The sequence below is a fragment of the Camelus dromedarius genome, chromosome 6 (assembly GCF_036321535.1).
Source record: "Camelus dromedarius isolate mCamDro1 chromosome 6, mCamDro1.pat, whole genome shotgun sequence".
NCBI lineage: Eukaryota > Metazoa > Chordata > Mammalia > Artiodactyla > Camelidae > Camelus > Camelus dromedarius.
This window is the reverse complement of record NC_087441.1, coordinates 38,477,746-38,505,235: the sequence shown is the minus strand read 5'-3', so window position 1 is coordinate 38,505,235 and position 27,490 is coordinate 38,477,746. Positions and strand designations below refer to the sequence as shown.

Sequence of the window (27,490 nt, the reverse complement as noted above, 5' to 3'; positions counted from 1 at the left end):
GAGGCAGGAGGAAGATGGCGGCGGGGGCGAGGTGAGGTGTTGGCAGTAGAAAGGGGTTCGGGTGCGGGGGGCGGGGGAACGCGGAGCGATGGCCCGCGCCGGCCGCACGGCCGGTTAAGAAGCGGTCGCGCCGCGGGTGTGGGAGGGAGAGGAGAGGGCGCCTGGGCGCCACGAGAGTATGACGGGGCTGTACGAGCTGGTGTGGCGGGTGCTGCACGCTCTGCTCTGCTTGCACCGCACGCTTACCTCCTGGCTCCGCGTTCGGTTCGGCACCTGGAACTGGATCTGGCGGCACTGCTGCCGCGCCGCCTCCGCCGCGGTCCTAGCGCCGCTCGGCTTCACGCTTCGCAAGCCCCCGGCTGTCGGCAGGAACCGCCGTCACCACCGGCATCCGCGCGGGGGTCCGGCCGCGGCCGCCGCCCACCTGCGGCTGCGCTGGCGCGCGGACGGCCGTTCCCTGGAGAAGCTGCCTGTGCATATGGGCCTGGTGATCACCGAGGAGGAGCAGGAGTTCAGCTTCTCGGACATCGCAAGCCTCGTGGTGTGGTGTATGGCCGTGGGCATCTCTTACATTAGCGTCTACGATCACCAAGGTGAGGCCCGGAGCGCGTAGGGGGGCCCGGGAGGCTCCCGCCGCGGGGACCGCACATCCAGCAGGTGTACCTAGAGCGCACCGCTCATCACAGCCCTCCCGCTCAGCGAGTTTCCCGGTCCCAAGGCCCTTAAGTGCAAATTACAGTGCCAGCGCTTTCGAGGAAGGAATATAGGCTTTAATGAACACCTACTAAGTCCGTGATCCAGTCGCTTTCTGTACGTTTAAAACTGGTTCTTATTCGTTATAATGCCCCAGTAAGGTGGATGATGTTTGTATACCCTTGTGTTCAAAAATGAGGGAGTTGAAATCAACAACATTCACCAATTTGTCCAAAGTTAGAAAGGTATTAGTAGGTAGATTGAAATTTTAGCAGGTTTGTGCTTTTCCACAGATTGAACTTTTTGTTACACCTAGTGGTTCTTCAGAGAGGCTCAGGGCAGTGTTCTTAAGTCACAGTTAGGCTGCAGAGAATTTATGCATAAGCTGTGTGGTTGGGGCCAGGTGGCATTTGAAGCGGGCTTATGAAAAGTATGTGAGAGACCGGATAGGCAGAAAGGAAAACGGCCACCTTCTGTCTTCGGAGGTCTGGGATGCTGTGCGATCCTTGATCCTCAGTGGCCAACACAGGACTTGACACAATAATTGTCCTCCCATAAGTTTTAATTGAGGGAATTTTCACTGTAGGGAATTTTTGTAGGTACCGAAACTCAGCACTTATCGGATAGCAGTAAGTATAAAGCTCTGTGTTAGGCATATTCCTTGGATTCTTACATGTAATTCCATCGACACAGGCTTGCAGGGAGTAGACACACACTCACATGAGTGGCATGGTTAGTGAACGTTGGGATTAACTGCTACGAGAAGGGGAAGAGAAATTTTAAATGGAGGAACTTGAGAAGTTCCTGTAGAGGATTGAAGCCGGACACTGAAGAATGAATGGGAGATAAGATTGAGGAAAGCTCTATGAGTGTCAGGTTTGGGTTTCAATCAAATCCTAAAAGCAATGGAATTTCCTTAAGAGGTAAGAATGGTTTAGGAGTATTGGTCTGAAGGAAAGAAATCTAGTCTCTGTTCAATAACTTAAGTTACTGGTATGCTCCACAGAAGCTACAACTTGATTTTTAATCTTTAAATCCTCATCAGAGAGGCAGGTTTAAGTGTGAGGTTTTGTTAGCAAGGGTAGGTTGAGGTCAGACGGGAATTCTTATAGGGGATTAGAGTAATCTTTGGTTGACTGATCACCTCCCTTGCAGCCAGCAGGAAATACGGTGACTCAGTAGCCTGTCATCAAATAGTAATTTACCCTGTAAGGTAAAGTTTAATATACTCAGGGGCTGACATTTTATGGAACTTGGCAAAGAACTCAGCAGACCAGTAGAAATCACAAGACTGTTATGAGGCGACATGGTCCCTGCTTAAGCAGTGCAGCAGAAATATTGTCTGGGGAAAAATAAGTGAAGCAGAAATGGAGACTAATGAAAGCCACTGAGCATTGTGGTGAATTAACTTTAAGTGAATCACTTATATCCAGGTGATTCTTTTCAAGCAACTACCTTTACCTTCCAGTAGGGAAGGAAAATGAATAGCTAAATAGTTTAACTTGCTGACTGGGCCAACTAACACAGATCATATTGCCACACTTCCTTGTTCTGGCAATTCCTGTTCTTGATGTGATTGCTGATGTAATTCAGAAATATCCTATGTCATATCTGCTAAAAGAAAAATGGTGGTAATGAAAAGGAAGAAGTCAGACTAACCAGGAAGTGCATCGACTCAGAGCACTTTGTGTCCTACTGTAAAAAGCAATTTTAATTATTTTTTAAGGGATAAAGGTTAACTCCATTGTTGGAAATAAGAGGCTTTCAGTTTACTCGTTCTTGGTTTTGATTGATTCATGCATTCATTTAACAGGTGACAGTTGGGTGTCTATTAAGTACCAGATACCTCATGTTCTAGGCATGAGGGTGCAGCAGTGAAAAAACAGACAAAAATCCCTATGCTTGTGGAACTCGCATTTTATGAAACTCTGACAAATATTATAAATGAGTAAAATATATTAGATCATAAATGCAATGAGGAGAAATAAAGCAGGGGCCAGGGAGAGGGATGTTGAAAGTCAGTGGTGGAGTGGGGGGTGCAGTTTAAATAGAGCAGCCAAGGAAAGCCTTAGTGACTTTTGAGTATAAACCTGAAAGACGTGAGGGAGCGAGCCATGTGGCTATGTGAGAAAAATTATCCTTTTTCAAGGGAACTGTAGGTATTTAAGCTATATTCAGTTTTCCCAAACAACATTCACTTGAGCCTATTTCTATGTAAGTATTTAACTTATTTTAATAAGTCCTGTTGGCATGCTCTTAAATGCTACATTTATTGAGTACCTACTGTGATATAAAGCACTGGGATACAAAGAAGGACAAGAAATTGTGTCTCTCAAGGAGTTCATTTTCAAGTTAGGGAGAGCTAGTAAAAATTAATACAGCCTGATGTATAAATGCTAATGAGTGGCAGAGACTTTATTTAAGGAGAGAAACAGAAAAATCCCTGAGGAGCAGGATTACCTTTATATGTTCATACTAAGGAAGGAGGTGACACCTGAGGTATGCCTTGCAAAAATAGGTAGAATGCGGATCAGCACAATCAGTACAGTGCTCCGTGTGTGCATGTGTGACAGCGAGAGCAGGGACTCCCTCGGGCAACATTCCCATTAGAGCAGCTTGAGCAACAGCACTGAGCAGAGTGTTGGATCAGTAAATATAATAGGTGAGTTTCTGTCAAGTTGAGAGATGAGGTAGGATGAAGGCTTGGCGACTGTTCTGGTTAGCTCTTTCTTTGTAGTCTACCCCCAAAGCATGGTGTTTTTAAACACCAACTGATGTATTGACTCAGTTCAGGTGGGCAGTTCTTCCTTGTTGTCGGGTCCCCTTCTAAGGGTACAGTCAGGAACTGGCGGGGACATAGCAGCCTCTCATCAGTGTTTGTGCCTGGTTTGTGATGGCTAGGATAGATGAGCACAGATCAGCCAGCTGTCTTCGCATCATCTTTCCACCTGGTTAGCTTGAGTTTCCTCCTTTAATGGTGGCCTCAGTGTAGTCATACTTCTTTTACATGTGTTCCCAAAGACCTAGCCGAAGGCCAGAGCTGCAGGGCTTTTTACAACCTTGCTTAGGAAATCATGCAGTGCTTCTGCTGTATTCTCTTGGTCTGAGAAGTCACAAGTCTTCCCAAAATCAAGAAAATGAGAGAGTTTACCTCTCAACGAGAAGATGACTTGTGCAGAAGGGTGGGGGTGGGGATGGAAGGGGTTGATGGCAGCTGTCTTGGAGATAGGCTACTGAATCACCTTCCATTGTTCACTGTTGTGTACCCCTTCACACCCACATTTGTATATAAATCAGTATTCATTCTAACTATAGTTGGACCTAGATTATATTTAATCCTTAGACTAAAAATCCACTGACATTGACTCCGTCAGCAAACTGATCTTTTCATTTTTATTTACCTGCAGTATTTCTTGATTATAATCAAGAATTTCTGTCAGTAATTTTTTCATCTATCAGAAATTGGAGTTGTTTTCTCAAGAATTTCTTGAGCTCCGAGTTCTAATAAGGAGATTTGGCTATTTTGTCTACATTATTATCATTTAAGAAGAGGTTGTAATTGGGCTGGTACAAAAATTGGAGTTTGGGGTTTTGGTGCTGTAGCCTTAGAAGTGCTATGCTTGCCTGGGTCTCACTTGAAGTATGCCTAGATCCAAGTCACCTGGAGATGTATTGTTATCTTTGGTGATGGGACCTGTTTGGTTGTCCAGCTGTATTGGTGCCATGCTGAGAACCTTGCTGGAGGGCAGTATTTTTCAAAACACAGTCTGTGGATCATCTGTGAATGAGTTAATGGGGGTGTTTATAAGAAAAATACAAATTCAACACAATTATTGATCAGAACAAATTAGGCAAGTGGGACCTAAGCATCTCTGTTTTTATTAAGCTACTTACATTATGCATTTGCACAATGAAGTTTGACTCAACACAAATGAGAGGATACTTTACGACTTGCATTACATCGAATTATTCATTCATCCTTCATGTTCCTTTTCATAAGTGAAGATAATTTTGGGTGGGTCTTAATATTACTTACAATAAATTGGAGTGATCCAGAATAAGGCATTGCCTTCTATGTGAGAATTCAGCAACAAAAGAAATCTTTTGTGATGCTTTTTTTAGTGTTGTTTCCATAGTTATAAATCCATATTGGGTGTCTTACGAAATGGTTTTTGGATACAGATTTCTTACACTAGCGTTAAGAAGATCTGCCCAGTGTACTCCCAGCCTATTTCTCACTATTTTATATACCTTTTGCAGCGTCTGTAATTAGGTTACCTGATGTTCCCTCCTCCTGGAGGGTGGTCCTCTCCTTTTCTTGGCAGATGGCTGACTACCCGTCAAAAGACTACCGTTGATCCTTGTAAGTCCATCCTAACTACTGCCCCTTAGGTAGTCTCTCCTAACTATTCTGTTCCTAGTCTTGCTCAGTCCTTGAGTCCCCTTAGAATGTTGTGCATCTCTAACGGTACGTCTGTTGTCTATCTTGTGAAGTAGTAGTTGTGTGTATACGTGCCTGAACTTTCTTACTAGATTGTAAGCTCCGCAGATGTTATCTGTGCTTCTCATTGTTGCTTCTCCTACAGAGTGTAGCTCAGTGCTATGCATTTGAAGAGTAGTCAGTATGCATTCCTTGAATTGGAAGAAGGGCTGCATTTCTTGTAGATGAGAATGATGAACGGAGTTGTGATTTGTTTCCCAACACCAGTACTGAAAGCCCTAAAATAGTTGGGGGAGAAATGAACATAGTTTGCCCAAGTTTACTTATTTGGCACACTGACATAGATGCTGTTGGGAAATATGACTTTGTTGAGTATTGTTCTTCTTATGTTGAAATACAGAGTTGCTAGAAGTATTGAAAGTCCAAATATAAATGTGATTACATTTTGATATACCAACAGTGCAAACTAGAGTACTTGCCTTCCCTCATGTGGAAACTCACGTGAGGGAACATTCTACTTCTTAATATTCACCTCTGTTTAGTACACTTCAAATATAGTATAGAATTTTACATTTATCTGGTGTCGTGGGGTGTCCTCGTCTCCTTTTTCTACCAAAGGGCTAACTACCTGTCAAAAGCTATCACCGATGCTTGGATGTCCATTCAATTCTCACTATCACTTCCTGGGCAGCCTCTCTTGACTGTTTATCCCCAGTTTTGCTCTGTCTTTGAAACGCTCTATCCTGCTTTTGAAATGACCTCATTCTCTGAGTACCCTTCTATTTAGCCATAATACTGGGTTTATGTTTGAAAATAAACACTTACTTAATAGTAGTAATTACTCTTTGTTGCATTCTTACTGTGTATCAGCTGCTATACAAAGAAGTACATTAAATCCTTAGCACTTTTACAAATCAAGAAACTGAAACTTAAAAAGTCAAGGACCCATATCTAGTAAGGGATAGATCGAGAATTTGAACCCAATTTTAATCCAAAGCTTTTGTACTTAACCATTATGCTATACTGACTACCACTCATAAGAGAATGTAACCACAGGGCAGTCACTTTTAGTATTATTCCTGATTATGTTGGGTCATCTTAAAGCCTTAGTAAAATGGTACTTATCTAGAGGTAATAGAAATAATTTGTAAAAGATATTTAAAGGCAAATAGAATAGCCTTCCTACCACAAATATGAATGTTCGTCCCGTGCATCATAGGACATACTTTACTTTTTTTAATCAGCTAAATTTAATTTTATGGAGCTCCTGCTCTGTATCAGACTATTTCCTTGTCAGGTGAGCAGTCTGTGAAGATATTCTCATTTTAAAAATGTGCAGCCAGAGGCTGAGAAAGCCCATGTGGCTTGTTTATTTCACACATCTCACCTGCTGAAGAGCTGGGGCTTAAAACCCAGTGCTCCTTCCACTATGTGCCACCATCGCACATGCCTCTTCCCTTGCTGCAACATGCTTATTCCAGTATAATTGTTGTTCTGTGAGGTATCCTGGGGCTCTCTTGAAATAAAATTGTTTAATGGCTTATAAGATTTATTTTGTTATGACTAATTCAGTCATGTAAAATTTTATCAATAGATTTTTTTAAAAAAATAATTGTTCCATAAGTGTATGTTTTTCCTCTGAAGATTGCATCTAATAGTGTTATAATTAGACTGTTAGAGAATTAAATGAGGGTAGCCACTAGATAAGTTAATTAGGTATCTAGTTTAAAAAGGAAAAAGGTAGACTGTTCTGAAGGATGGGTATTTATTTATAAAAAAGTATTGTTTTAATTCCTTAACTGGTCAGATGCTTTGTAACAAGAGAGATTCTTTCAGTGTTTGTCTCAGTTTTCTTCCCTTCTTCTCCCTTGTCCTTATAAATTCTTGCTGTTAGATAGTTCCTTGAAAATCTATTTCTATAGAAGGGAAGGAATTACCACAGTAAACATTCAAATTTCAGATTTAAAAGAAGATATATTGAATGTGTATTTTTAAAGTCTCATTTTTTAGAATTGATTATTCATTTCACATAAATTTTTAAAGAAGCAATGTTTAAGGGATACAGATTTGCTGATTAACTACTTGTCTAATTAAACTCCTTGTTACTTTGTTCCCTTAATTTGAAAAAGTATTATATCATGGCAGTATTACCCAGTTAATGTATACATAGTTGAGTGTTAGGGTAGATTGAATACTGAAAACTGTAAATAATTCTAAAAAGTGATTTTAACTGATATAGGAGAGCTTTTTAAAGACTCCAGTAGGGTCTTTATATACTAAATATAGTATATAATCTAATTGGTGGATAGGGCATACTTAATTCCACTCTCCATGAAATATTTTTTCTCCTGGCTTCCATGATCTTATGTATGGTTGGATTTCCTGCTGAGCCTTATGTCTAACTTCTCCTTTGCTCCACTTTTAAAAGTTGGGAGGTCCTAGAGTTCTCTGCTGTAGGTGCGCCCTTGTTTTTCTGGTGTTTACTCTACCCCCCCTTATCAGAGGTCAGAAAACTTTTTCTTAAAGGTCCAGCTAGTAAATATTTTAGGCTTAGGCTATCTGGTCCCTGTCACAACTACTCAATTCTGCAGATATAGCCAGAAAGCAACCATAAATAAGTGGTGCACCTGTGTTTCAGTAACAGTAGTTTGCAGACTCCTGTCCCATATTTTTTTTTTTCCAATTTCTTGGCTCTAAATATCATCTATGTGCTCACACTCAGATTTGTGTCTCCAGTCCTGATCTTTCCCATAATCCCAGACTCCTGTATCTAACTTCCTACCCAACTTCTCCAATTTTATGTTACTAGGCATCTCAAATGCATAACATGTCCAAAATAGTACTCTTAAAATTTCCCCCTAAACCTGCCTCGCTCAGTTTTTTCCCATCTCAGAAAACACTACTACTTTCCAACCAGTTGCTCAAGCGAAAAATTTAGATGGGAGTTTTCTACGTTGTGTTCTGCCTGTAATCTATCAACAGGCCTCCTTGATCTTGCTTCTAGAATGTGTCCCAAATTTGCCACATGTTTTGGTTCTTTGTTGCAGCCACCCAAGTTTGAGTTTTCATTATCTTTCACCTGGTTTATTGCTGTAGCCTCCTAATTTGTCTTCATTTCTGTTCTGGCCCCCATATAATCCGTTCTTCACTCACCAGCAAAGTGATCTTTTTGTTGACATTATTCAAATTGAATAAAACCATCTAATGGCTTCCCATTGTACTTCGAAGGTTTTCTGAATTCAGAGACCTTTTTTGTTAAATAATGCAGTTGTTAAAATAATCGAGAGACTAGCACCAAAGAAAGATACATGTTTACAAGTGAAAAAAGCAGGATACAAAATTGTATGATCACATATGCCAGGATTACACGTGCATGTGGACAAAGACTAGGAAATATTAAAAACCAGAAATAGTTATGATGGTAAGGTTAGGGGACGTTCAGTTTGTTAGAATGGATGGTTAGGGGACATTCCTTATTGTCTCAACTTTAAACATCGTATGCAGTTTTAATACTAGAATTCAAAAATGATATTTCTTAAGATATTTTTAAAAAGTCTACATTTGGCATAGTTCGTGTTTAAGAAATACCAAAAAACATTGTCTTTCTGAGATCCAGCTTTCCTGACATAATATTTTATTCTTTCAGGGAAATTATAGATTTTCCTGTATGTGTGCATGTGTGTGTTTTAAAAAATATTGGCTCTTTCATACATCTTTTCTCTGTATATTTCCAGATAGTTTACATGTGGGAAATTGAGGGTGCATGTGATATAGTTGTAGAGCAACAAGCATAATGTAAATCATTGTTGCAAAAGCTTATTTTAGATTCCCAAGTCATTCTTAAAGAATTCAAATATCTGTTAGGCCTACGACTCTTAAAAGCCTTTCAGAAAATAATTTTTTTTGGTTTTTTTTTTCCCCAAAAAGATTCTGCTCATTTGTAAAAAGATCACCTTTATTTTATGAAGTTTAACTTTTGGGAGCGGGAAATTCAAAATTTAATAGTTAGGTAGAGTTAGCTTTGTTTATCAGCATTAGAAATAGTTATTGAAGTGAGTAATGAGAAGCCAGACCTGGATTTCAGTCCAGAGTCTTAGACTCTTGAGCAGGAGTGGCTTGGCTTTTCTAAGTCTATATCCTCATCTGTAAAAGGATGGGATAAAATTGTTCTTGTAGTTCATTATAATTCTGTAAAATACAGTTCTCTCAAAAATTTGAGTATTTGCTAATGTTTTTCCCTCAGACTGGTTATTTCTAAATGAATGCAATCTTAACTTCTTTTTGCATAAAATGACTTTTGTGATAGTTTCTTTACTTTTATTATATCATCTTGGCTTTAGTTTAAATTCTGTGGTGGAAAATAAGATAAATTATGTCCTGATCTAGGAGAGCTTTTTAAAGACTATGTATACATTAACTGGGTAATACTGCCATGATATAATACTTTTTCAAATTAAGGGAACAAAGTAACAAGGAGTTTAATTAGACAAGTAGTTAATCAGCAAATCTGTATCCCTTAAACATTGCTTCTTTAAAAATTTATGTGAAATGAATAATCAATTCTAAAAATGAGACTTTAAAAATACACATTCAATATATCTTCTTTTGAATCTGAATCTCTGATATTGTAGAGGAATTGCCTGTCTCAGTCAAAGGCATTCTTAGATCTTATTGCTTTTCTTGTGTATCATGTGAAATGTGTATAGGTGGGCTTTGAATCCTGAAGAAAATTGTAAGCTGGTAATGTTGCTTATGGGTAAGTAAGATAAGTATCTTTGAGTATAATCAGATTTCTAGATGGGGGCCAAGCTATGAGGTATCAAGAATCATTTTGCTGGTAATCTGTCTTGCCTATGCATGTAGCACTTCTCAGAAACTATAGTTGTAAATTTCACCTCTTCATCCAAATCAGCCAAGACAAAGGTTTAGTTTAAAATAACTTTATGAAAGTTTTCTTCATAAAAGGTACTTTGTAACTGTGCCTCTATGCAACAGTTTTTCCTTTGTAACAGACTTTCTGCCTTTGTGCAATAAGAAAATGTCTTTTATTGTGAGAGGTTCCTGGAAATGTCTTAAAGGTTCCATTCAGTGACATGTTCATTTAGGTTTTTTTGTTGTTAGGTGGCATTTTGTGTACTGATAATTCAGTTTATCAAATAAACATTGAACTCCTGCTATGTGGAAAGTACCTCAGGGGGAAAGAGATGAGTAAGATCCAAGTTCACAAGTAAGATTACAGTTCAGTGGCATTGGGGGAGGGGTTAAGCTATATCTAATAAAAAGCAGAATATTGGTTTTTAAGGAGTTTGAATAAGATACATGTTTTTGGAGGGAGTGAGGTGAGAAGAGGAATTGGGCGTATCTGGCAGGGGGATTAGAAAAGGCTTCTTCAGGGTAAGTAACACTTCAGCTGGCCTGTGAATAATTAGGAGAATTTCACAGGTGTGGGGCAGGGGAGGTAACAGAGGATGAGGGTTGGAGTCATTCCATGTGTTTGAGGGGTGATGTAAGGCAATCTAATTTGCCAGGGATAGAGTACTATTGAGCAATTGCAAGATTCATTCATTTCATAAACATAAATTATTTCTACCCACCAAGTGTGGAAGTATAGGCCGGAATGTTAATGCTTATCTAAGCAGTTTGTTGTTAATACATTAAGCATTTTGGGAGCCATTGAAGATATTAAAGTTGGAATGTGCCAGGATTGAAGATGTCCCCAAGGAAGTTGGTAGTTAATCTAGTGCTACGTTGCTAGAAAGGGCAGGAAGACCCATTAGAAGACGGTTGTAATATTATAAAGAAGGAGACTGTTGCTTGAAACAGTGGGGACAATGGACAAAGGGAAATGAATACAGTAAACATTGCTGTAGAAGAGTAAAGGGTTTGGAATCTTAATAGGGCACTGGGGAGTAGTGGTGATAATGCCAGAAAGTAGAGAGGATGCCCGGGTGCCCTGGCAGGTAGTGATGCCTTTATTGGAAATAGAACAACAAGAAGAAGGGCTATTTTTTTTTAAATTATACAAACAGAGCTTTACAGCAGTTATGATTTTAAATCACCTATTATCCCATCAACCTTATATATTTACTGTTCTCATATTGCCTGTTCTCTTCTGGGTCTTATCCCCAAGTGCATATAAGTTTTACACTTATAGTACTGTCCCCCCCCCCCCTTTTTTTTTTTTAATTTGATGCAGTGTAAGTGTTTGAGAGCTAGCTTTAAAAGATAAGCTGCCAGGGGGAGGGTATAGCTCAGTGGTAGAATGAGTGCTTAGCATGTATGGAGTCCTAGGTTCAATCCCCAATACCTCCATCAAACAAACAGACCTAATTACCATCAACATCCCCCCTACAAAAAGATAAGCTACCAAGTTTTAGATTTGTTCATTTTCAGATGCTTACAGAACTTCAAGGTAGGATTAGATGTTTTAATGAATTCAAAATGTTAGGAACCAAATGCTCATCCTGTTTTTACTTGAAATTTTAATGTTTTGTTCATCATAGATGTTTTTGCATTAATTTCAAGTTTTTAAAGCTATGGCATCAACTTATTTATCTTAATTACAGAAAATCCCCCCCCTTCCATTTTGCCTCATTCATCTACCCTGGTCCTGTCCCTGAGTGATTTTAAAGTCCTGTGAGTGACTAGAATCAGAGAAGGAGGAGCATGTAGACAGGAAGAAGGCTGAAGTAGGAACTCAGAGGAGTAATCTCCATTTAGGGATGGAAAGAGGAAAAGGATTCAGTGCAAAGTGAGAAGGGGCCATTCAAGGAGCAGACTGGGAGTTGAACCAGGAGAGGACATTCAGAGGAGCTGAGATGAGGATAGAATTTTTAGTAGGAAGCAGGGTAGTCGTTAAGGATAATACTTCAGAATGGCTGAGAAGGAAAGGATAAAGATTGAGAAGAGGTAGTGACCATTTTGATGATGAAGAATGTTATCCATTGCCTTGGAGGGAACAAGAGTTCTTGAAGAGCTTTCCCATTGTAATCTGAAGGCTAAGGTAAAGATGAGTGAGTTGGTGAGACCTGAAGCATAGATCTTCAGAGTATCAAAGGAAAAGGTCAGGATAAGTGTGATGTGACTACCCAAAAGCAAGTGTTCCTAGTTTGGGTTACTATTAAAATGAGTAAATCTTAGTTCATATGAGAAATATATTTATTTAACCTTTTTTTTTTTTTTTTAAAAAAAGCAATAATACACTCGTATGTCCTAGCAGTAGTGTTGTGGAGATTTTGTGTTTTTAAATTAAGAAATTTTTGAAATTCATATGCCTTCCATAATTTGTACCTACAATATAGGCCAAAATGTGGTCTAAATTAAGTTTTTCTTTTATTTGAATTGATAAATTAGAAATCTTGTAACATTTATAAGCCTGTGTCATATGTTTATATTGCTATTTTTTAGTGTTTTTTTATCACGTGTGTGAATTTTATGATTGACTTGAGGATAATGATTATATTCTACATATTTTTATTGCTACACAAGTATTAATATTCCTAAACATTGTTATTCACATAGCTCCTAATATTAATCACCTCCCTTTAAAACTTTTCTTTGTATTTGGGAATATATTTTTTTTGTTTAATCTTACTCTGGGTATAGGTATCACAAAATACTCGCTTTCATATTTCCAAGCTTAGGGTTGTAGGATTGTGGGCTTTCAAAAGGAGCCACTTCCTTAGCCCTCTGCTCTCTCCCTGTGTGCTCCTTCACGTTTGGAGATCTTGTTTCTCATTTGTGTGTGTGGCTCTCACCTTAAGGAGGATGACTCCCAAATTTCCATCCTCAATCCTTTGTTATGTTACCTGTCCAGCCGCACACCTGTAAAATTCTCTTAATTCTTTGTGGGCCACCTGAGATGTCACTTACCCTAAAGAGGCCTTTCCCAGTCCCCTGGCTGGTCTCTGACTTGTCGTTTTCTTTCTGCAAACATTTATTTGTTGAGTGTCTGTTCTGTGCCAGGCACTGTGCTAGCCACTGGTAAGCAAAACAGTGAGAGCCCTGCCCATGTGGTGCTTGCTTATATGAATGTCCTTTCCTTATGTCTCTGAATTGCTTTTATAATAGCCCTTGCCTAAATGTCCTGTCATCAGCTGTCTAAACGAAACTCATCTTTTCCTTCAAACCAGTTCTCTTTATATAATTTCCCTACTCTTAAAAAATGTTATCACTTTCTGTTATCCAGGATTATGGAATTTTCTGTGTTCACCTCTAATCAAGTCATGTTCTTTCGTCTCTCAACTCTTCCTTTGTAGTGAATCCTTTTTCATTGCTTTATCAAATTATGTGTGGACTGCTGCAGTAGTCTGCTGCTTGGCCTTCTCTGTCCTGTTGCTAGCTTGGTTTTCCTAAAGATAAAAATTTCCACACATTTCCACATTGCTCAGAAGTCACTGGTGACCCTAGTGCCTTACATTGGGTTGGCAAAATGAAATAAAAATTAGGCCTATCCCCTTGCCTCTTTTCTCACGTCATTTGCACCAGCAGCATTTGTCTGCCTTTTGAGTATTCAGTGCTTTTTTTCTTAAGCATTTCCTCATCTAACTGTCCTCTCCATTTTCTTCTCTTTAACCTTCTGAGGTCAGATCAGCTAAGTCTTGCTTATTTTACAAAGCCTTTTCCTGCTGAAGGAGACTGCTTTTATCTTTGAACTGCTGTTAAACACAAACAGCCAGGTTGGCACTGTATGGCATATTCAGCAGATTCTGTGCTATTTTATATACATTTACAACATTGTCTCTCCCAGTTAACCTTTAAACTGTTTTAAAGACAGATCTGAGTGACATTACAGAGAAGGATCACTTGATAAAGATCAAAAGACAATGGCCACTAGAAAGCTGGCCTCTCTGAATATAGCCCAAAATTTGTCATTTGTTTTTAGTTAGAGCTCTCTGTGTTAGTTTTATATTAAGTAAATGTCACATAGTTCCTTTATCTTTCTCAGTGATATGATAGTAGTTTAAGTTTTAACTTTTCTGTGCATGGTTGGGGAATCAAAAACAGTTTTATGTAGCCTATTTCATGCTTTGAATTTACTAAATTTTGGTTTTTGTACTTTTGTCTATTCTTTGCTTTTTGCATAATTCATATTATTTTATTCTTACTGTAAAAGAAACTAATCAAATTGAGGTAACAGTATTGAGTGTATAGAGTAAATCTATAGAGAAATTATGTTATACTGGGAGAGAGGAAGATACGGGCATTGGACCGCTGCTGCAGTTTATAAATTCTTGGACAAGTCCCTTAAGGATGTCGGGTCTCAGTTTATCTGTATATAAAGGTATCAATAGATGATCTCTTAGAATTTCTTTCTAGGTTTAGATTTCTCTCATTCATGTTGACACGGAGTTGTTACCTCTGTCCTTTTTTAGCTTGAAGACTTTAGCCTGAAGCCAGACTCTTGTAATAACAAAGTTTTGTTGTCATGTTTTCCTTTTAGATTCTAATTTAGGATTAGTCATCCCTGCTTCATTTGGCATTTGTTCAGTTCTGGATCCAATGTTTTCACAACGAGCATCCATTATTTATTGAAGAGGATAAATTAACCTAGTTGGGATTCACTTAGGTTTTTGTTTTTCCCTTTTAAGGTATATTCAAAAGAAATAATTCCAGATTGATGGATGAAATTTTAAAACAACAGCAGGAACTTCTGGGTTTAGATTGTTCCAAATACTCACCAGAGTTTGCAAATAGCAATGACAAAGATGATCAAGGTAAGCATGAGTGTAAAATTTAGTATCTAGCATATGCAGAAATGTTTTGTGTTTCAAGGCAGATTCTGTTATTCATTCGTTTATTTATTAGTTTTGCCCTGTTAGTGTTTATTTTCACCGTCTTTAATCATCAGATTTAGACATTTCTTTCTTCATCTTGTTAAAAGATTAATTTTCAGAAAAAGATAAAATCATGATTCTCATAGATATTAAAAACTAAACACATGTTAAATATTTCATTTAACTCATTAACAACCAGGAACCAGGTAGATTTTATAACCAGTTCCAGGGGAATCCAAAGAATTGGTACCTTTATAGATCAGAAATACTGAAATAAAGAGGCTCTTTTTCTGTGGGATTAGAATGAACATAATTGAACCTCTACCAGATAAAGAATTGCATGTCTATAGACAAGAATTGGGCATTGTTGTCAGTTACCTAGAATTCTGTTAATTGTAAAACAGCTCCATAGAATCAGAATTTGATAAGGTGGGTGTGTGCACTATAGACAATTCATAGTCCATTGAAGCACATTTTTTCCCCTACAATCTTTTGTGTTTTGCTAACTGATTGTAGATGTCATTTTAGATGAGTGGAAATTGTTAATTTACTGTATAAGTAAAATTTCTGTTTCGTAGAGGGTTTATTCACAGATACACGGTCATTCTGAGCACTCTGAAAAGAAGGCTGTATATAAATATATGCACAAATGTCACAGCATGGGTTCTTTCAGACGAGAGTAGCTAAGTATGTTCTGATACTGAAGTTGAAGGGCTTAAACAATTTTTGTTCACTGTAAGAACAGTACCTTTATTTTAGTCTGAACTTAATATTTCTTGAAAGTGATTTTGAAATGTATCTGGAAGAGGGTGTTTTTTTTTAATATCTTGTTTTTTTGTCCCCTCCAGTTTTAAATTGCCAACTGGCAGTGAAGGTGCTGTCCCCAGAAGATGGAAAAGCAGATATTGTGAGAGCTGCTCAAGACTTTTGCCAGTTAGTAGCCCAGCAGCAAAAGAAATCCACAGATTTGGATGTAGATATGTTAGACAGTTTACTTAGTAAGTCATTTACTTTTGTTCTTAGTTTGTCCCACGAGGATACAGTATGAAGAAGAATGTCTAAGTTCCGTTCACACCATAAAGCCTGATTTTTTTGTTGTTGTTATTATACTTGTTATGTTTATACTTGAAGTTTAAAGACCCACTTGTGAAAATGGTTTTGAGATCATGAAATTTGTAGTCAGCTCACTTGCCTGAGGAATTATTGGTAAAGGAGAGGACCTAAAAGGATTTTGAAGGAAGTAATGAATATTCTTGAAATTAGGATTTCTGCTTATCAGCTCTCTTCCCTCTTTTCAAAATTTAGAAATTTTTTTCTTCTAGTTTTATTGAGATATAATTGACATATAGCATTCCTCTTTCTTTTTAGTTTGAACTATTAAGTTTGAATTTAATAGCTATTTAGGAAGCAATGCCAAGAATATAATATTACTATCATCAGTGACTCCTTTTTAAGTATTCCTTCCATCATATTATACTGACTATACCACTATATTTGTTGTGTTACACCAGCTATAACATACTTTATTTATTTTTCTTCAACTGTTTATAAAAACCTTTAGTTTGCTTATTTTCCCTCTGTAGTCTCCTCAGAACTTTTTGCCTTAGTTTTATTGTCCTTCTGCTTACTAGCCTTGTCCTTGATTCTTTTGAAGAAAGGCAGTACTTCTAACAAATTCATGTCCATCATGTTCTGTAACCATATAATTTCAGACATATTTTTCATTCATCCACATAGATTCTCCATTTACTTTACTTATTAATCATCCATTTTCTAACTCAGTCATTTATTTAACTCTCCATTCTTTGTTTTTTCCACTTTGACACATTACAGAGCACAGTCCTTCTCTGGCCTCTTGGTCTCACTGACTCCCTACTTTTGTTGACTGCTCACTTCTTACCCTACTTGCCTGTTCTCTACTCTGTCATTGTCTGTACTGAGACTGAATGAATAGGCTTAAAGTAGACCTCTAGACAGAGGTTACTGGGATGTTGACTGTTTCCTGGAGCCTTCTAAGGCCGCAACCAGAGAGTAATTTTGAGGATGTCCTAAAAGTGATGCAGGGACCAAAAGCTGCCCGTCAGATAACCTAGGGAGACCAGGTTTTGACTGCAGGGTTTGTAGACCTATGATAGACAAAAATGTACGCAGTTCTTAAGTTAACTCATTAATCTGACAGAAGAAACCCTCTGAATATTGTCACCCACCACAGGTCCCTTGTGACTGCAATTAATCCTCATCTCTACCGCCAGCACTGGCAGCTGCTGATCTGCTTTCTGGCTATACTTAAGCCTTTTCTAGAAGTTTTATATAAATGCAACTATATAATAAAGTCTTTTACCTCTTGTTTTGTTTACTCAGTATATTATTCTTGAGATTCATCCATGTTGCATGTATTAGTGGTTCATTACTTTTTGTTGGGGAATAATATTCTATTCTATGGATTTACCACATTTTGTTAATCCATTCATCAGCTGATGTATATTTTATATCTTGCCAGCAATGTAGAAGGTTCTAGATTCTCCATCTTGCCAAGACATAGTGTTGTCAGTTGTTTTTTAATTTTTTTTTTTTAATTTTAGCCATTCTAGTGGGTTGTGCTTCTAATTCACATTTTCCTAGTGAGTAATTATACTGAGCATTTTTCATGTGCTAATTTGTCATCTATACTTCTTTGGTTAAGTGTCTGTTCAAATATTTTTCCTATTCTGAATAGGTTGTTTATCTTATTGAGTTTTAAGGTCTTTGTATATTCTGAGTACAAGTCTTCTATTAGTGATAAGATGTGATTTGCAAATACCTTTTTTCAGTCCATGGCTTACCTTTTCTTTTTCTTAATGATTTCTCTTAAAGTATGTAATTTTTATGAAATTCAGTTTTTCAGTTTTTTTTCTTTTATGGATCTTGCATTTGGTGTCATATCTAAGAAATCTTTGCCTGATCCAAAGTCACAACTATTTTCTCCTGTGTTTTCTTCTAGAATTTTTATAGCTTTAGCTGTCACATTTAAGTCTGTAATCCATTTTAACTTAATTTCTGTGCATGATGTGAGGTAAAGGGTACCAGTTACTCTTTCACCACTGCTTGTTGGAAAGACTGTGTTTTCCCCCTTTAATTACTGTGGCTCCTTTATTGAAAATCAGCTTACCATAAATCTGTGAGTTGATTGCTGGACTTTCTGTTCTCTTCCGTTGGTCTGTATGTCTGTCCTTATGCTACACTGTCTTGATTACTGTAGTCCCAGAATAAGCTTTGAAATCAAGCAGTGTAAGTCTTTCAACTTTGATTTTCTTTTTCAGAGTTTTAGCTATTCAGGGTCTTTTACATTTTCATACACATTTTATGATAAGTTTGTCAATTAAAAACAAAAAAGGAACAAACTCTTTTAGTAGAGATTGAGTTGAATCTGTAACTTAATTTGGGGAAAATTGCCATCTTCACAATTTTGAATCTTGCCATTTATTTGGGCCCTAATTTTCCTCTTAGCAGTGTTTTATAATTTCAGGATATAGAGTTTCTACTTTTGTTCAGTTTACTCTTAAAAATTTTTATTCTTTTTCATGCTATTGTTAATGGGATTTTCTTACTTTTATTTTCAGATTGTTGATAATATATGGAAATATAATTTTTTAAAAATACTGATTTTGTATCTTGCAGCCTTACTTAAATTCACTTAGTTCTAGTAGTTGCTTTTGCAGAGTCGTAAGATTTTCTAAATACAGGATTATATTGTAAATAAAGATGACTACTACTGTCTCTGCTTGGCTTTTTAGTTTCTTTTTTTTTTTTTTTTTTTTTTTAAATTCTTTCGTCTGGCATTCTGTGTCTGCATAGTTTAATGTGTCAGTCAGTGATTTACACACTGGTTGTGCTTATATACCTTAAATTTGTAAAACTTCCAAGATCTCTGAGAGGTGTTGGAGAGTGCATTGAAGTCAGTTCTCAAGTCTCCTTGGCTGTTACCTGTCACTGGGCTTTTTTGCCACCCTGTCCCCTCTGCCATCCTTCCTCCCTTGCATGTGGTAGTTTGCCAGTCAGCCTGGATATATGGAGAGCTTATCTGAACCCAGATTTCCAGCATCTCCCTGTTAAATTTCTGGCCATTATGCTGCTAACTGGGACTACGATCTCAGGGTAACAAAGCTGTGGGTTTTCCTCATTTGTTTCCTTTTGAGTTTCCCACTTTTAGCTGGCAAATTATAGGTTTTCATCGTTGCCCCCTCCTTCCTGCCCACAATCTCCAGTTCAGATTAAGTCCATATCTTTTGAATGCAAGCAGTACATCTTGCTGTTTTTTTGCTTTCAGTTTCCTGCTGGTAAAACTACTGTTTCATTCAGTTGATGGAGTAGAGGCCTGGGAGTTGGGTGCATCCCCAATCAGGAAGGCCAAAAGACTCTTACTGTTTGTTCTTACCTGAACTTCTACCTGCTGTGTGTTGTTTTGTTTTGTTTTAAGAATAATTGTTTGCTCTGGTTAGTATTCAATGCCCTCAGGTGATTGATTTTGTCCAGTTTAATACTTGTTATTTTTGGAGAGAAGTCACCACCCACGTCACACCACTATTAGCCAGCAGTCCCTTCTTGTCCTTTTTTTTTTTTTTTTTTTAACTAAAGAGGATTTGCTTTTTAGCAGAAAGAGGAATGTGTGTTCCACTTACTCCATTCACTCTGCCAACATAGACTTTTAGAGACTTTGTTATGGAAATAATTCTTTATTACTGCTGGGTGAGCCTGTCTAATCCAGTCTCCTTATTTAACAAATGAAGGAACTAAGCCCTGGAGAGATGGTGTGACAAGAAAATGGCTGAACTGAGCTTATTAGAAACTGTTAGAACCTGGGTCTCCTGGATTATAGCAACTTTTCTGTTATACTAGTGACTGATTATTTTAAGATTTATTTTACTTTACGTTTAAGCAGTTGAAATATTCTTATTCCCTTTTTCTCTCAATCCAGATCTTATATGGAAACCAGTCTGTAAAGCAAAAAATGGCCAGGCCTTGGTTGAGGCAGGTGTACAATCTTCTTTTCCCTCCTCGGGAGCTTGGGCTCTAGGGAATACAGAACATTTATAGTCTACAGCTAGGAGTTGGTCTTTCTGGGTCCTTAGCTGTACAATAGGAGCATGGGGAAGGAAGGAGAGTAGATAACTTTTTAAGTTACTTTTTATCTCAGAAGTTATTTGGTTTTGTGGCCAGAATAAGTATTTGAGTTCTTAAAGCAGTGCCAGTTCCAGGATGCCAAGAGAAGACTTCAGCTGAGTCCTGATCCTTAGATGGGATTTGGGGACTAACCTGTAGGGTTTAGAGTGGGAGTGGGTTTACCCTTCCTTATTGAGTAATTAATCCAGTTAAATGGCCTTTAGAGAAAACTTCCGTATGTTATTTGGAAATAACATAGATATTAAAGTATATATTGGACTGTGGAGTAGGGGTATGGAAACATACAACTAAAGCTTCCAGCGAGAACAGATACTCAAAGCATAAGAAACCAATTTGATGAACAGAGTTTGCCCTTGATCATTTTTTGGTAAGCAACGTGTGTTAAGTTCATGTGTCTTTCTTTCTTCCAAGGTTCAGATGGTTTCCCTGACCCTGATTTAGTATTGAAGTTTGGTCCTGTGGACAGCACACTAGGCTTTCTTCCCTGGCACATCAGGTTGACTGAGATTGTGTAAGTAATTAAAAGTGTACTGACTTCGGTTTGATCCAGCAAGTGTTTCTTGAACCTAGCACTGTACTAGATACTGTGGAAATTCCCAAAGAATTATAATATTGAATTCTTTCCCTCGGGTATTTCATAGTATCAGTGGTAAAATAAAGATCTATGTAAATGACTCACACACAAGAGAGTGTGTGGTTGTGCAGATGTTTGGTATTGAAACTAATCATCGTAGGAGATCAGGAGTGAGATAACTGTGGGCCAGAGTTGTTGATTCTACAGAAGAGATGTGACTTGATCCAGGGTGTAAAATGGGTAGAGTTTCTGTAATTAGAAGATGGAAAGTGTAGGGACGGGCAGGGGAAAAAAGAAAAGCTGGGGGGCTAGGCATGAACATCACATTTTAGAGAAATAGGGAAGTGGTCACCCTAGAGCCGAGATTAGTGTTAGATAGTAGTGTAAGGTGAAATCAAATAGTCTGGCTTTAAATACCAGCATAAGGAATGTGTGTTATTGTTTAGCCAGGCAGTAGGACATCGTTGAGCCTGTGGATGATGCAGGAATGGTGATTTTGAAAGGTGTGTTCTAGAGTAGATAGGGTCTGGGAACGGATAAGGTAAAAGAGGCCATATCTGTAATTTCAGGGAGAGTACGTTGATGAGAATGAAGTTGCTGACTTGGAACAGGGTTTGGCAGACTTTCTGTATACAGGGCCAGAGAGTAAAGCTTTTGGGCCTTGGGGACTGTACAGTCTCTCGCAACTACTCTCCTCTGTTGCCGCTAACGACTTGATAGTACAGCCAAACACACACAGACAATATGTAAACAAATGTGTGTGACCGTGTTCTAATAAGACCTTGTTGGGGGTGGAGGGTGGGAAAAAAAAAAAAGACCTTGTTTACAGATACAGGGGATGCATTCCTGGGCTGTATTTGCAGACTCCCAATCTAAAATAAAGGAGAGACTTAGGATCCTTAAAATATATTTAAATTCTGAGTCCTAGGAGAACTGTACTACAACTTCTATCTCTCATGAGAAGTAGTTCCCAAGTATACTTGCAGGCCTAGCACTTTACCAATTATGGTAAAAACTAGAGTAGAAATGAAATGATACCCCAGTTTTTAAGCCTGAGTGACTGGATGAACTATGGTGTTATTGAGACAGGTGAGAAAGTCAAAGGACACCATTGATTTTGAAGGAAAGATGTTGAACTTAGGAATAAGATGGTTTTGAGGCCATAGTCTGTTTAGATGGAATTCCTTAAGAGGGCAGTTGAAGATGTAGGATTGGTAACTGGATGAGAAGCCAAGGCTAAGGATGGACGTTTGGGATTGTCAGTACCTGGGGGGAGTAGAAGTAGTTGAACCTATGAGAATAGAGACATCCCTGAAGTGTACATAGACGAGCACAGTACCAAGGGGTTCTTTAAGAGATGCTTGAAGCTGGGGCGGGGGTGGGGAGGCAGGAGAGGAAAAGGTATCAAAGAGGCGAAAAAGAACACGTAGGATGTTAGAGTCAGAAAGGGCTGTAGGTTATCTAGTACTACGCCCTCGTTTCATAGGCCAGAAGAATGGGAAAGACATTGCCAAAGCTGTAACAAAGTGAATTAGAACACAGATCTCCAAACTGGATTTGGTGTGTGTTTCTCTTATCTCTTTTTAACCCAGGAGTTTCCCAAGTCATTTCACTTGCCTTTCAGGTGGACTCCCAGAAAGGTAGCGGTGATACTTCGTGAGGTTGGGAGTGGTTTGGAGGGAAGAGTATGTCTTAGAACATAGATCTTGGTTTGAATCTTGGCTGTGCAGCTCAATAACATGACTTTGGTGAGCTATTTAAACATCTCTATGTTTGTAAAATGGGCATTTTAATTCAGAGTTGAGGATTTAAATGTGATATAGACATTAGATACCTGGCATATAACAGGCTTTCCCGTGGATCTTCGTATGTGTGTCTGTCATAGCTCTATTACATTACCTTGAAGTTTGCTCGGTATTTGTCTGCTGTCCATCAGACTGTGAGCACCGTGATGGCAGGAAGGATGTCTGAATGTCTGACTCATACTGTGGAGAAGTAGAAGACTGGCGCTCTGACAGGACAGACCAGCGAAACAGCAGAACTGCTTCTGAATCACTGAGGGGTAGTGGTGCCAAGTACTTCTTGAGGAGGGATAGGAGATGAGGCTGTTGATAAAGGGCGTAAAATGAGGAAGACTTAGGAAAGTGGGTAGTTTGATGAAGACATTGGAAGCAAACTTTTAGCAAGAAGAATGCCATTAACTTTGTCCTTTGAGAATATCATTTCAGTAGAGTGAATAAGATACAAGGTTGATAGCAAAGGAAAATGGAGGGAAGATGTTGGGTTGTTTCAGAACTCTTGGCAGTAAAAGGAAGGATAAAGATTGTATGTCAGTTACATCTCAGTAGACCTGGTGGGGAAAGAAAAGGAAGTATAAGGAAAGCTTAGCTGAAGAGAACCACAGGGTCAGACAGGAGTTCATCTATGGTAGGTTTGCTCAGACCTTTTCTTGTGTGCATGTGACTAAAATTCTTAATGTGACTCTTGTAATCTGACCAGGTTTTGGCTCTGATACTGTTTGGAATTTCCAAAACCTCACAATAAAGCTGTGTAAATTAGACATTTATTTTCATTGTTAATTATTGAAAATTATTTTAAGTGTTTAAAATACTTAAAAATGAATCCTCTGGCTGTATGGTCACTCTGTCTTTAAAGAACTTGCCTTTACACTGTAATTGCCCCCTTGAGCAGTTGGAATTGGTGGAGATAAATACTGTTCATTCATTTGATTACTCACCACGTGGCTTCAGTATATGATCACATGGGGATGCTGGGCTGCTCTGCCAGTGTTCAGCCTGACTTTCATAAACTGTTCAAGTAGTACTGGCTTTACTCTGACAGAGACAAGTTCTTGAAGTGAATTTGAGTGAGATCCTTTATAAATAGATCTCCAATTTTACGTTTTTCTAGACTTATGTTTTAATACGTTCTGAATCTTTCTAGCACTACATTGTGCCTTCATTTTGAAGGATAAATGAATATGTCAAAATACAAAAATGTCAGAACTGAAAATGGTCTAACATTTCAATGAATTCATTGTAAGTTATGTCTCTTAGTAATTTTCACTTTATCTTTAGAATTTGAAATGTAATGTATAATTTTTTTTGTTCAAATGGTCCATAGATCTGTGTGAGCAAAGGGTAAGTTTTACCGTCCTGAGTGGATTACCTTCAGATAGGCTGAAGCCCAGTGCCGTATGTGTGGTACTTTGCCACTTTTTTGTTTGCTTTAGTCTTTTGTAGACTCACCTTCCAGTTTTATATTTTAATAAACTTTATCAGCAGAATCTTGCCTTGTGATCTTTAAAAACAGTATAGAAATTCATGGCTTAGACACAGTTTTTCCAAAGGCAAGAGATGAGATCTATCAGATAACATTTATGTCTTGTATGCCTGGTGGTACAAGATTGTTAGGGAGCCTCAAAAATAAAAATTAGAAACTTGGGGGAAAAAAAGGTTTCTGAATCTCAACCTCACTACAAGTTGCTTTTTTCTTCTTGTGGAAAGGAGAGATTATTTTTTATTTGAACTGTTTCACAGTGAGCTTGACAGTCATTTAGTAGAAATAGTTTGACTTACTCTATGCTTGTAATTTACTTTCTTCTGTTCTTAACCTTTGTGGTCATTAGCCTTCTGGCTCCCCACTCCAAAGTATAGCATATCATCTAATTGCTTTTTTCTCTTGTGCCTCTTTTTTTTTTCTTTTTTTTTCAGCTCCTTGCCTTCCCACCTAAACATCAGTTATGAGGACTTTTTCTCTGCCCTCCGTCAATATGCAGCCTGTGAACAGCGTCTGGGAAAGTAGCGATCCCTGGTTGTGTCATTTGATTTCAGGCTTTTGGAGAAAAGGACTCAAGTGACTCTGATGTTTACAAAGCACCTATGAAACCCTGTATACACCTAGTTCATAATCCTCATAATTTATCAACAAACACAAAAAAGTGTCTTACTGGAGAGTAAGAGTATGTATGTGTGAGTGCGTATGTGTGTGTGCGTGTGTGTGTGCATGTGTGCGTGGAAATAAACTTATAAATGGGGGAAGTATTGGAGAAGGAAAATGTGGACTTGCACCTTTGAGCAAATAGTAGCAATGTTTTAGGAGCTAAACTTTCAAATTTAAAGGCTTCAGCCCCAACTACTTCCCTATTTTTGTGGGGAGAGAAAGGGGTGATTAAAGCTGTTTTGTTGTGGTTTCGGGGGGAGGGGAATAATTTTTGTTCAGTCTTTCCTAGTGACCAAACTTTAATTTCTGAGAATAATATATTAAATGGAACCATTCTGAGTTTGAGGGATCTCCAGAGGAGTGGAGTTCTGCTCACATGTTAGAAGTGTGCTCACCTCTGGAGCAGAGGGAATACCTATTTCCAGACATCCGTCCATTTTCATTTCTTCATTATTGTCAAACAACATGACTTGAAAGTGTTGCTCTGTTGTCTGTGAGCTGGGTTGTGAAGATCATTTGAAAAGAACTCTTACAACATTGAAATGCAGAATTTAAAAAATTTAAGTATTGTATGAGGCAGTCAAAAGAAGGTAAAAACATTGTAATCTTAGAAGTAAAGATGGGAAGTTTCCTTAATAAGGAAAGTTTTGATTTCCTTTTCTGTTCAGTGGGCAGTGTGCTAAAGAGTACCCAAAATTGGTTTAAAAAATAATTCCATTAACTGTGTTTATTTAAAATAAGCATGTGAGGGAAGTTACCAAGGCAGCTCTTTTTCTTAAAAGTAACCTGTTCCTCTTTGGAATAGCACATCTAGGGCCGTGTTAGTACTCAGGAATTTTACTCAGTAAATCCTGATGGTGACTTTGCATAAAAGATCTTTAAGTAAGATTGAGGCCTGTGTAGGTAATAAACTATTACTGAAGTCTACAGAAGTAATTTAATTTTGCATGTTGTCTTTCATGGCAGAGAACAGGACTGGTTCTGTTATTTTTAAAATGAATAAATGATTTTTTTGATAGGTGTTTAATATTTCTTTCCTCACTGCTGATCCTCGGATAGAAACCATTCTTTACATTTGATGGACTGTTTTCAGAAGAATCTTATCAACAAGTGCCCAATAGTTATCCAAAACTCTGCATTTAGAATGGAGTAGTTTAAATACTAGGTTTCAGAGTCTGAAAAATAGCAAAGCAAGACTGGATTTGGAAAGCAAGGTCTGGAGTTACTTGTCAAATTCTGAAGCTATGAAGAGTAAATGTTCTGACTTTGGATTACAAAACCCCATTTATGATTTTAAAAATACACTTGAAATAAAATGATTAAACTAAATTTTGGTTCAGTGACATTACTTTGCACAGTATAGTTCTTTGTACATTGTGAGACTTTTTTTAGTCTTAATTTATTGCTTGAAGGTTTTGTGTGATGCTACAGCGTATCTCTCAACTTTACCAGAGAATTTTTATTTCTGTTCCCCTGTACTGTGATCCATGTTCTATTGAGGCTTTTTGGCCTTAGTTTAAGACTGAAACTATGCCTTTTATAAACATGTGTCTTTTTTAAACATTCTGGAATATATATGGTTTTAATGAATTAAATTTATTGGGCCCAGTTGAAGTAAAGGGATTTATTATTTGTTAAAATGAAGTTGGTCAAATAAATTACCCACTGGGATATAGCCAAAGTCACGAAAGGTTTAATAGTTGAATCTTTGTGTGTTTATTTTCTCCTTAACATTTCATAGCAGTATAGTGTTACACATCAGGGTGAATCTGTAAGCTGTGATCTAAGTCTGTTACAGCCCTAGGAAGAGGCCCTTAAAACAAGTTGCTAAGGATTCTGATTTCAGGTAAAGACATTCCAGATCCTTCTCACGAGTTTAACTGCTAGTATCGTCTCCACAGCTTGAATGGCATTAGTCATTCTGTAATCCCTGCCAGAATCATTGCTAGTTACGTGTTGTCAGGGCTCCCTTTGCACTCCCGAGAAGAATTGGTAACTTTACAGTGTTGTTTGTCTCTATGTGTTTTGAAGGATATTGTCTTTAAATTGTTTCTTCTTGACACTCCCCATAGTGGAAAAATTATCAAATTAAACCTACCTTATGGATGGCAGCTTGGAGCCTAGCAAGAAGTTGGAGGGTGTGAATTCCATTCCCAATTCTGGTTCTGTTTTATTTTTTAACACTGATAACTGTTAGAAAGTTTGAAAGCTGGTTTTCATGTGAGTAGCAAATTTTGGTATATTGTAACTAAGGCTTAGTAATGCCTATCTTAAGAGAGGAATGTGTTGTAATATTAAAGAACAGTGCCAAATACACTGTGCACGTCTACAGTTTAATCTTTGAATGTATATTACTTGATTAGCTCCCTCCTCCTTCTGTGTGATGGTCCCATGCATAGAGTCAAATCCTTGTGATGTTTTGTATGCTGTAGACTTTGGCAACATGTAAATAATATGTAAAGCAAGTTTTTATGATTAAGGAATCAAATTTATTGAATTTTATTATTGAAAGTTGAAACAACATGTATGAACAAAAACAATAAAAGAATATACTCTTTTCATGGACTATAGTATTATGTGAATGCTACATTTATTCTAAACATATAAGGCCTGCAGAAATGTAATGAAAAACTCATATGACAAGATACCAATACTGTTTTTTCAGATGGTATGTTCTTGATTGAAGTATATTCTCATTTTTACCAGATTAAACATTTGGAATCTTATAATGTTATTTGGTTTTTGCTAGGTAACAGCAAGATAAAATTCAGCTTTGCCATTGCTAGAGTCGTCCAAATTTCACAGTAATTAAAATATGAATAGTTTTTTTTACTGAGTATAGAATGCCAAATTAAAAAATATACATGTGTACTTTTTTAAAAAGGAATTTGACAGTTCTTGTCA

The 27,490-nt window shown here is 37.7% G+C and overlaps 1 protein-coding gene across 2 annotated transcripts; it reads left to right on the top strand.

Annotated features, from left to right (window-relative positions):
• The first annotated feature begins 5 nt into the window (after positions 1–5).
• Positions 6–27,151, top strand: NUS1 (NUS1 dehydrodolichyl diphosphate synthase subunit). 2 transcript variants are annotated; one of them, XR_010381252.1, is made up of 6 exons: positions 6–593; positions 14,725–14,850; positions 15,759–15,908; positions 19,865–19,917; positions 20,482–20,581; positions 24,358–27,151. XR_010381252.1 is itself a non-coding variant. In XM_010979161.3 (5 exons), the coding sequence occupies exons 1-5, from the start codon at positions 179–181 to the stop codon at positions 24,446–24,448; spliced, it is 882 nt and encodes a 293-aa protein (XP_010977463.2). In that variant the 5' UTR covers positions 6–178; the 3' UTR covers positions 24,449–27,151. The 2 variants fall into 2 exon arrangements, 1 of the variants encoding a protein (XP_010977463.2); XM_010979161.3 differs by lacking the exon at positions 19,865–19,917.
• Positions 27,152–27,490: the final 339 nt, after the last annotated feature.

Bases quoted from the DNA above. Each gene is read 5' to 3' on its own strand.
- NUS1 (XM_010979161.3), top strand. From the start codon at position 179: ATGACGGGGCTGTACGAGCTGGTGTGGCGGGTGCTGCACGCTCTGCTC. The intron at 14,851-15,758 runs GTAAGCATGAGT...TGTCCCCTCCAG, and splicing joins CAATGACAAAGATGATCAAG to TTTTAAATTGCCAACTGGCA. The intron at 15,909-20,481 runs GTAAGTCATTTA...CTTTCTTCCAAG, and splicing joins TATGTTAGACAGTTTACTTA to GTTCAGATGGTTTCCCTGAC.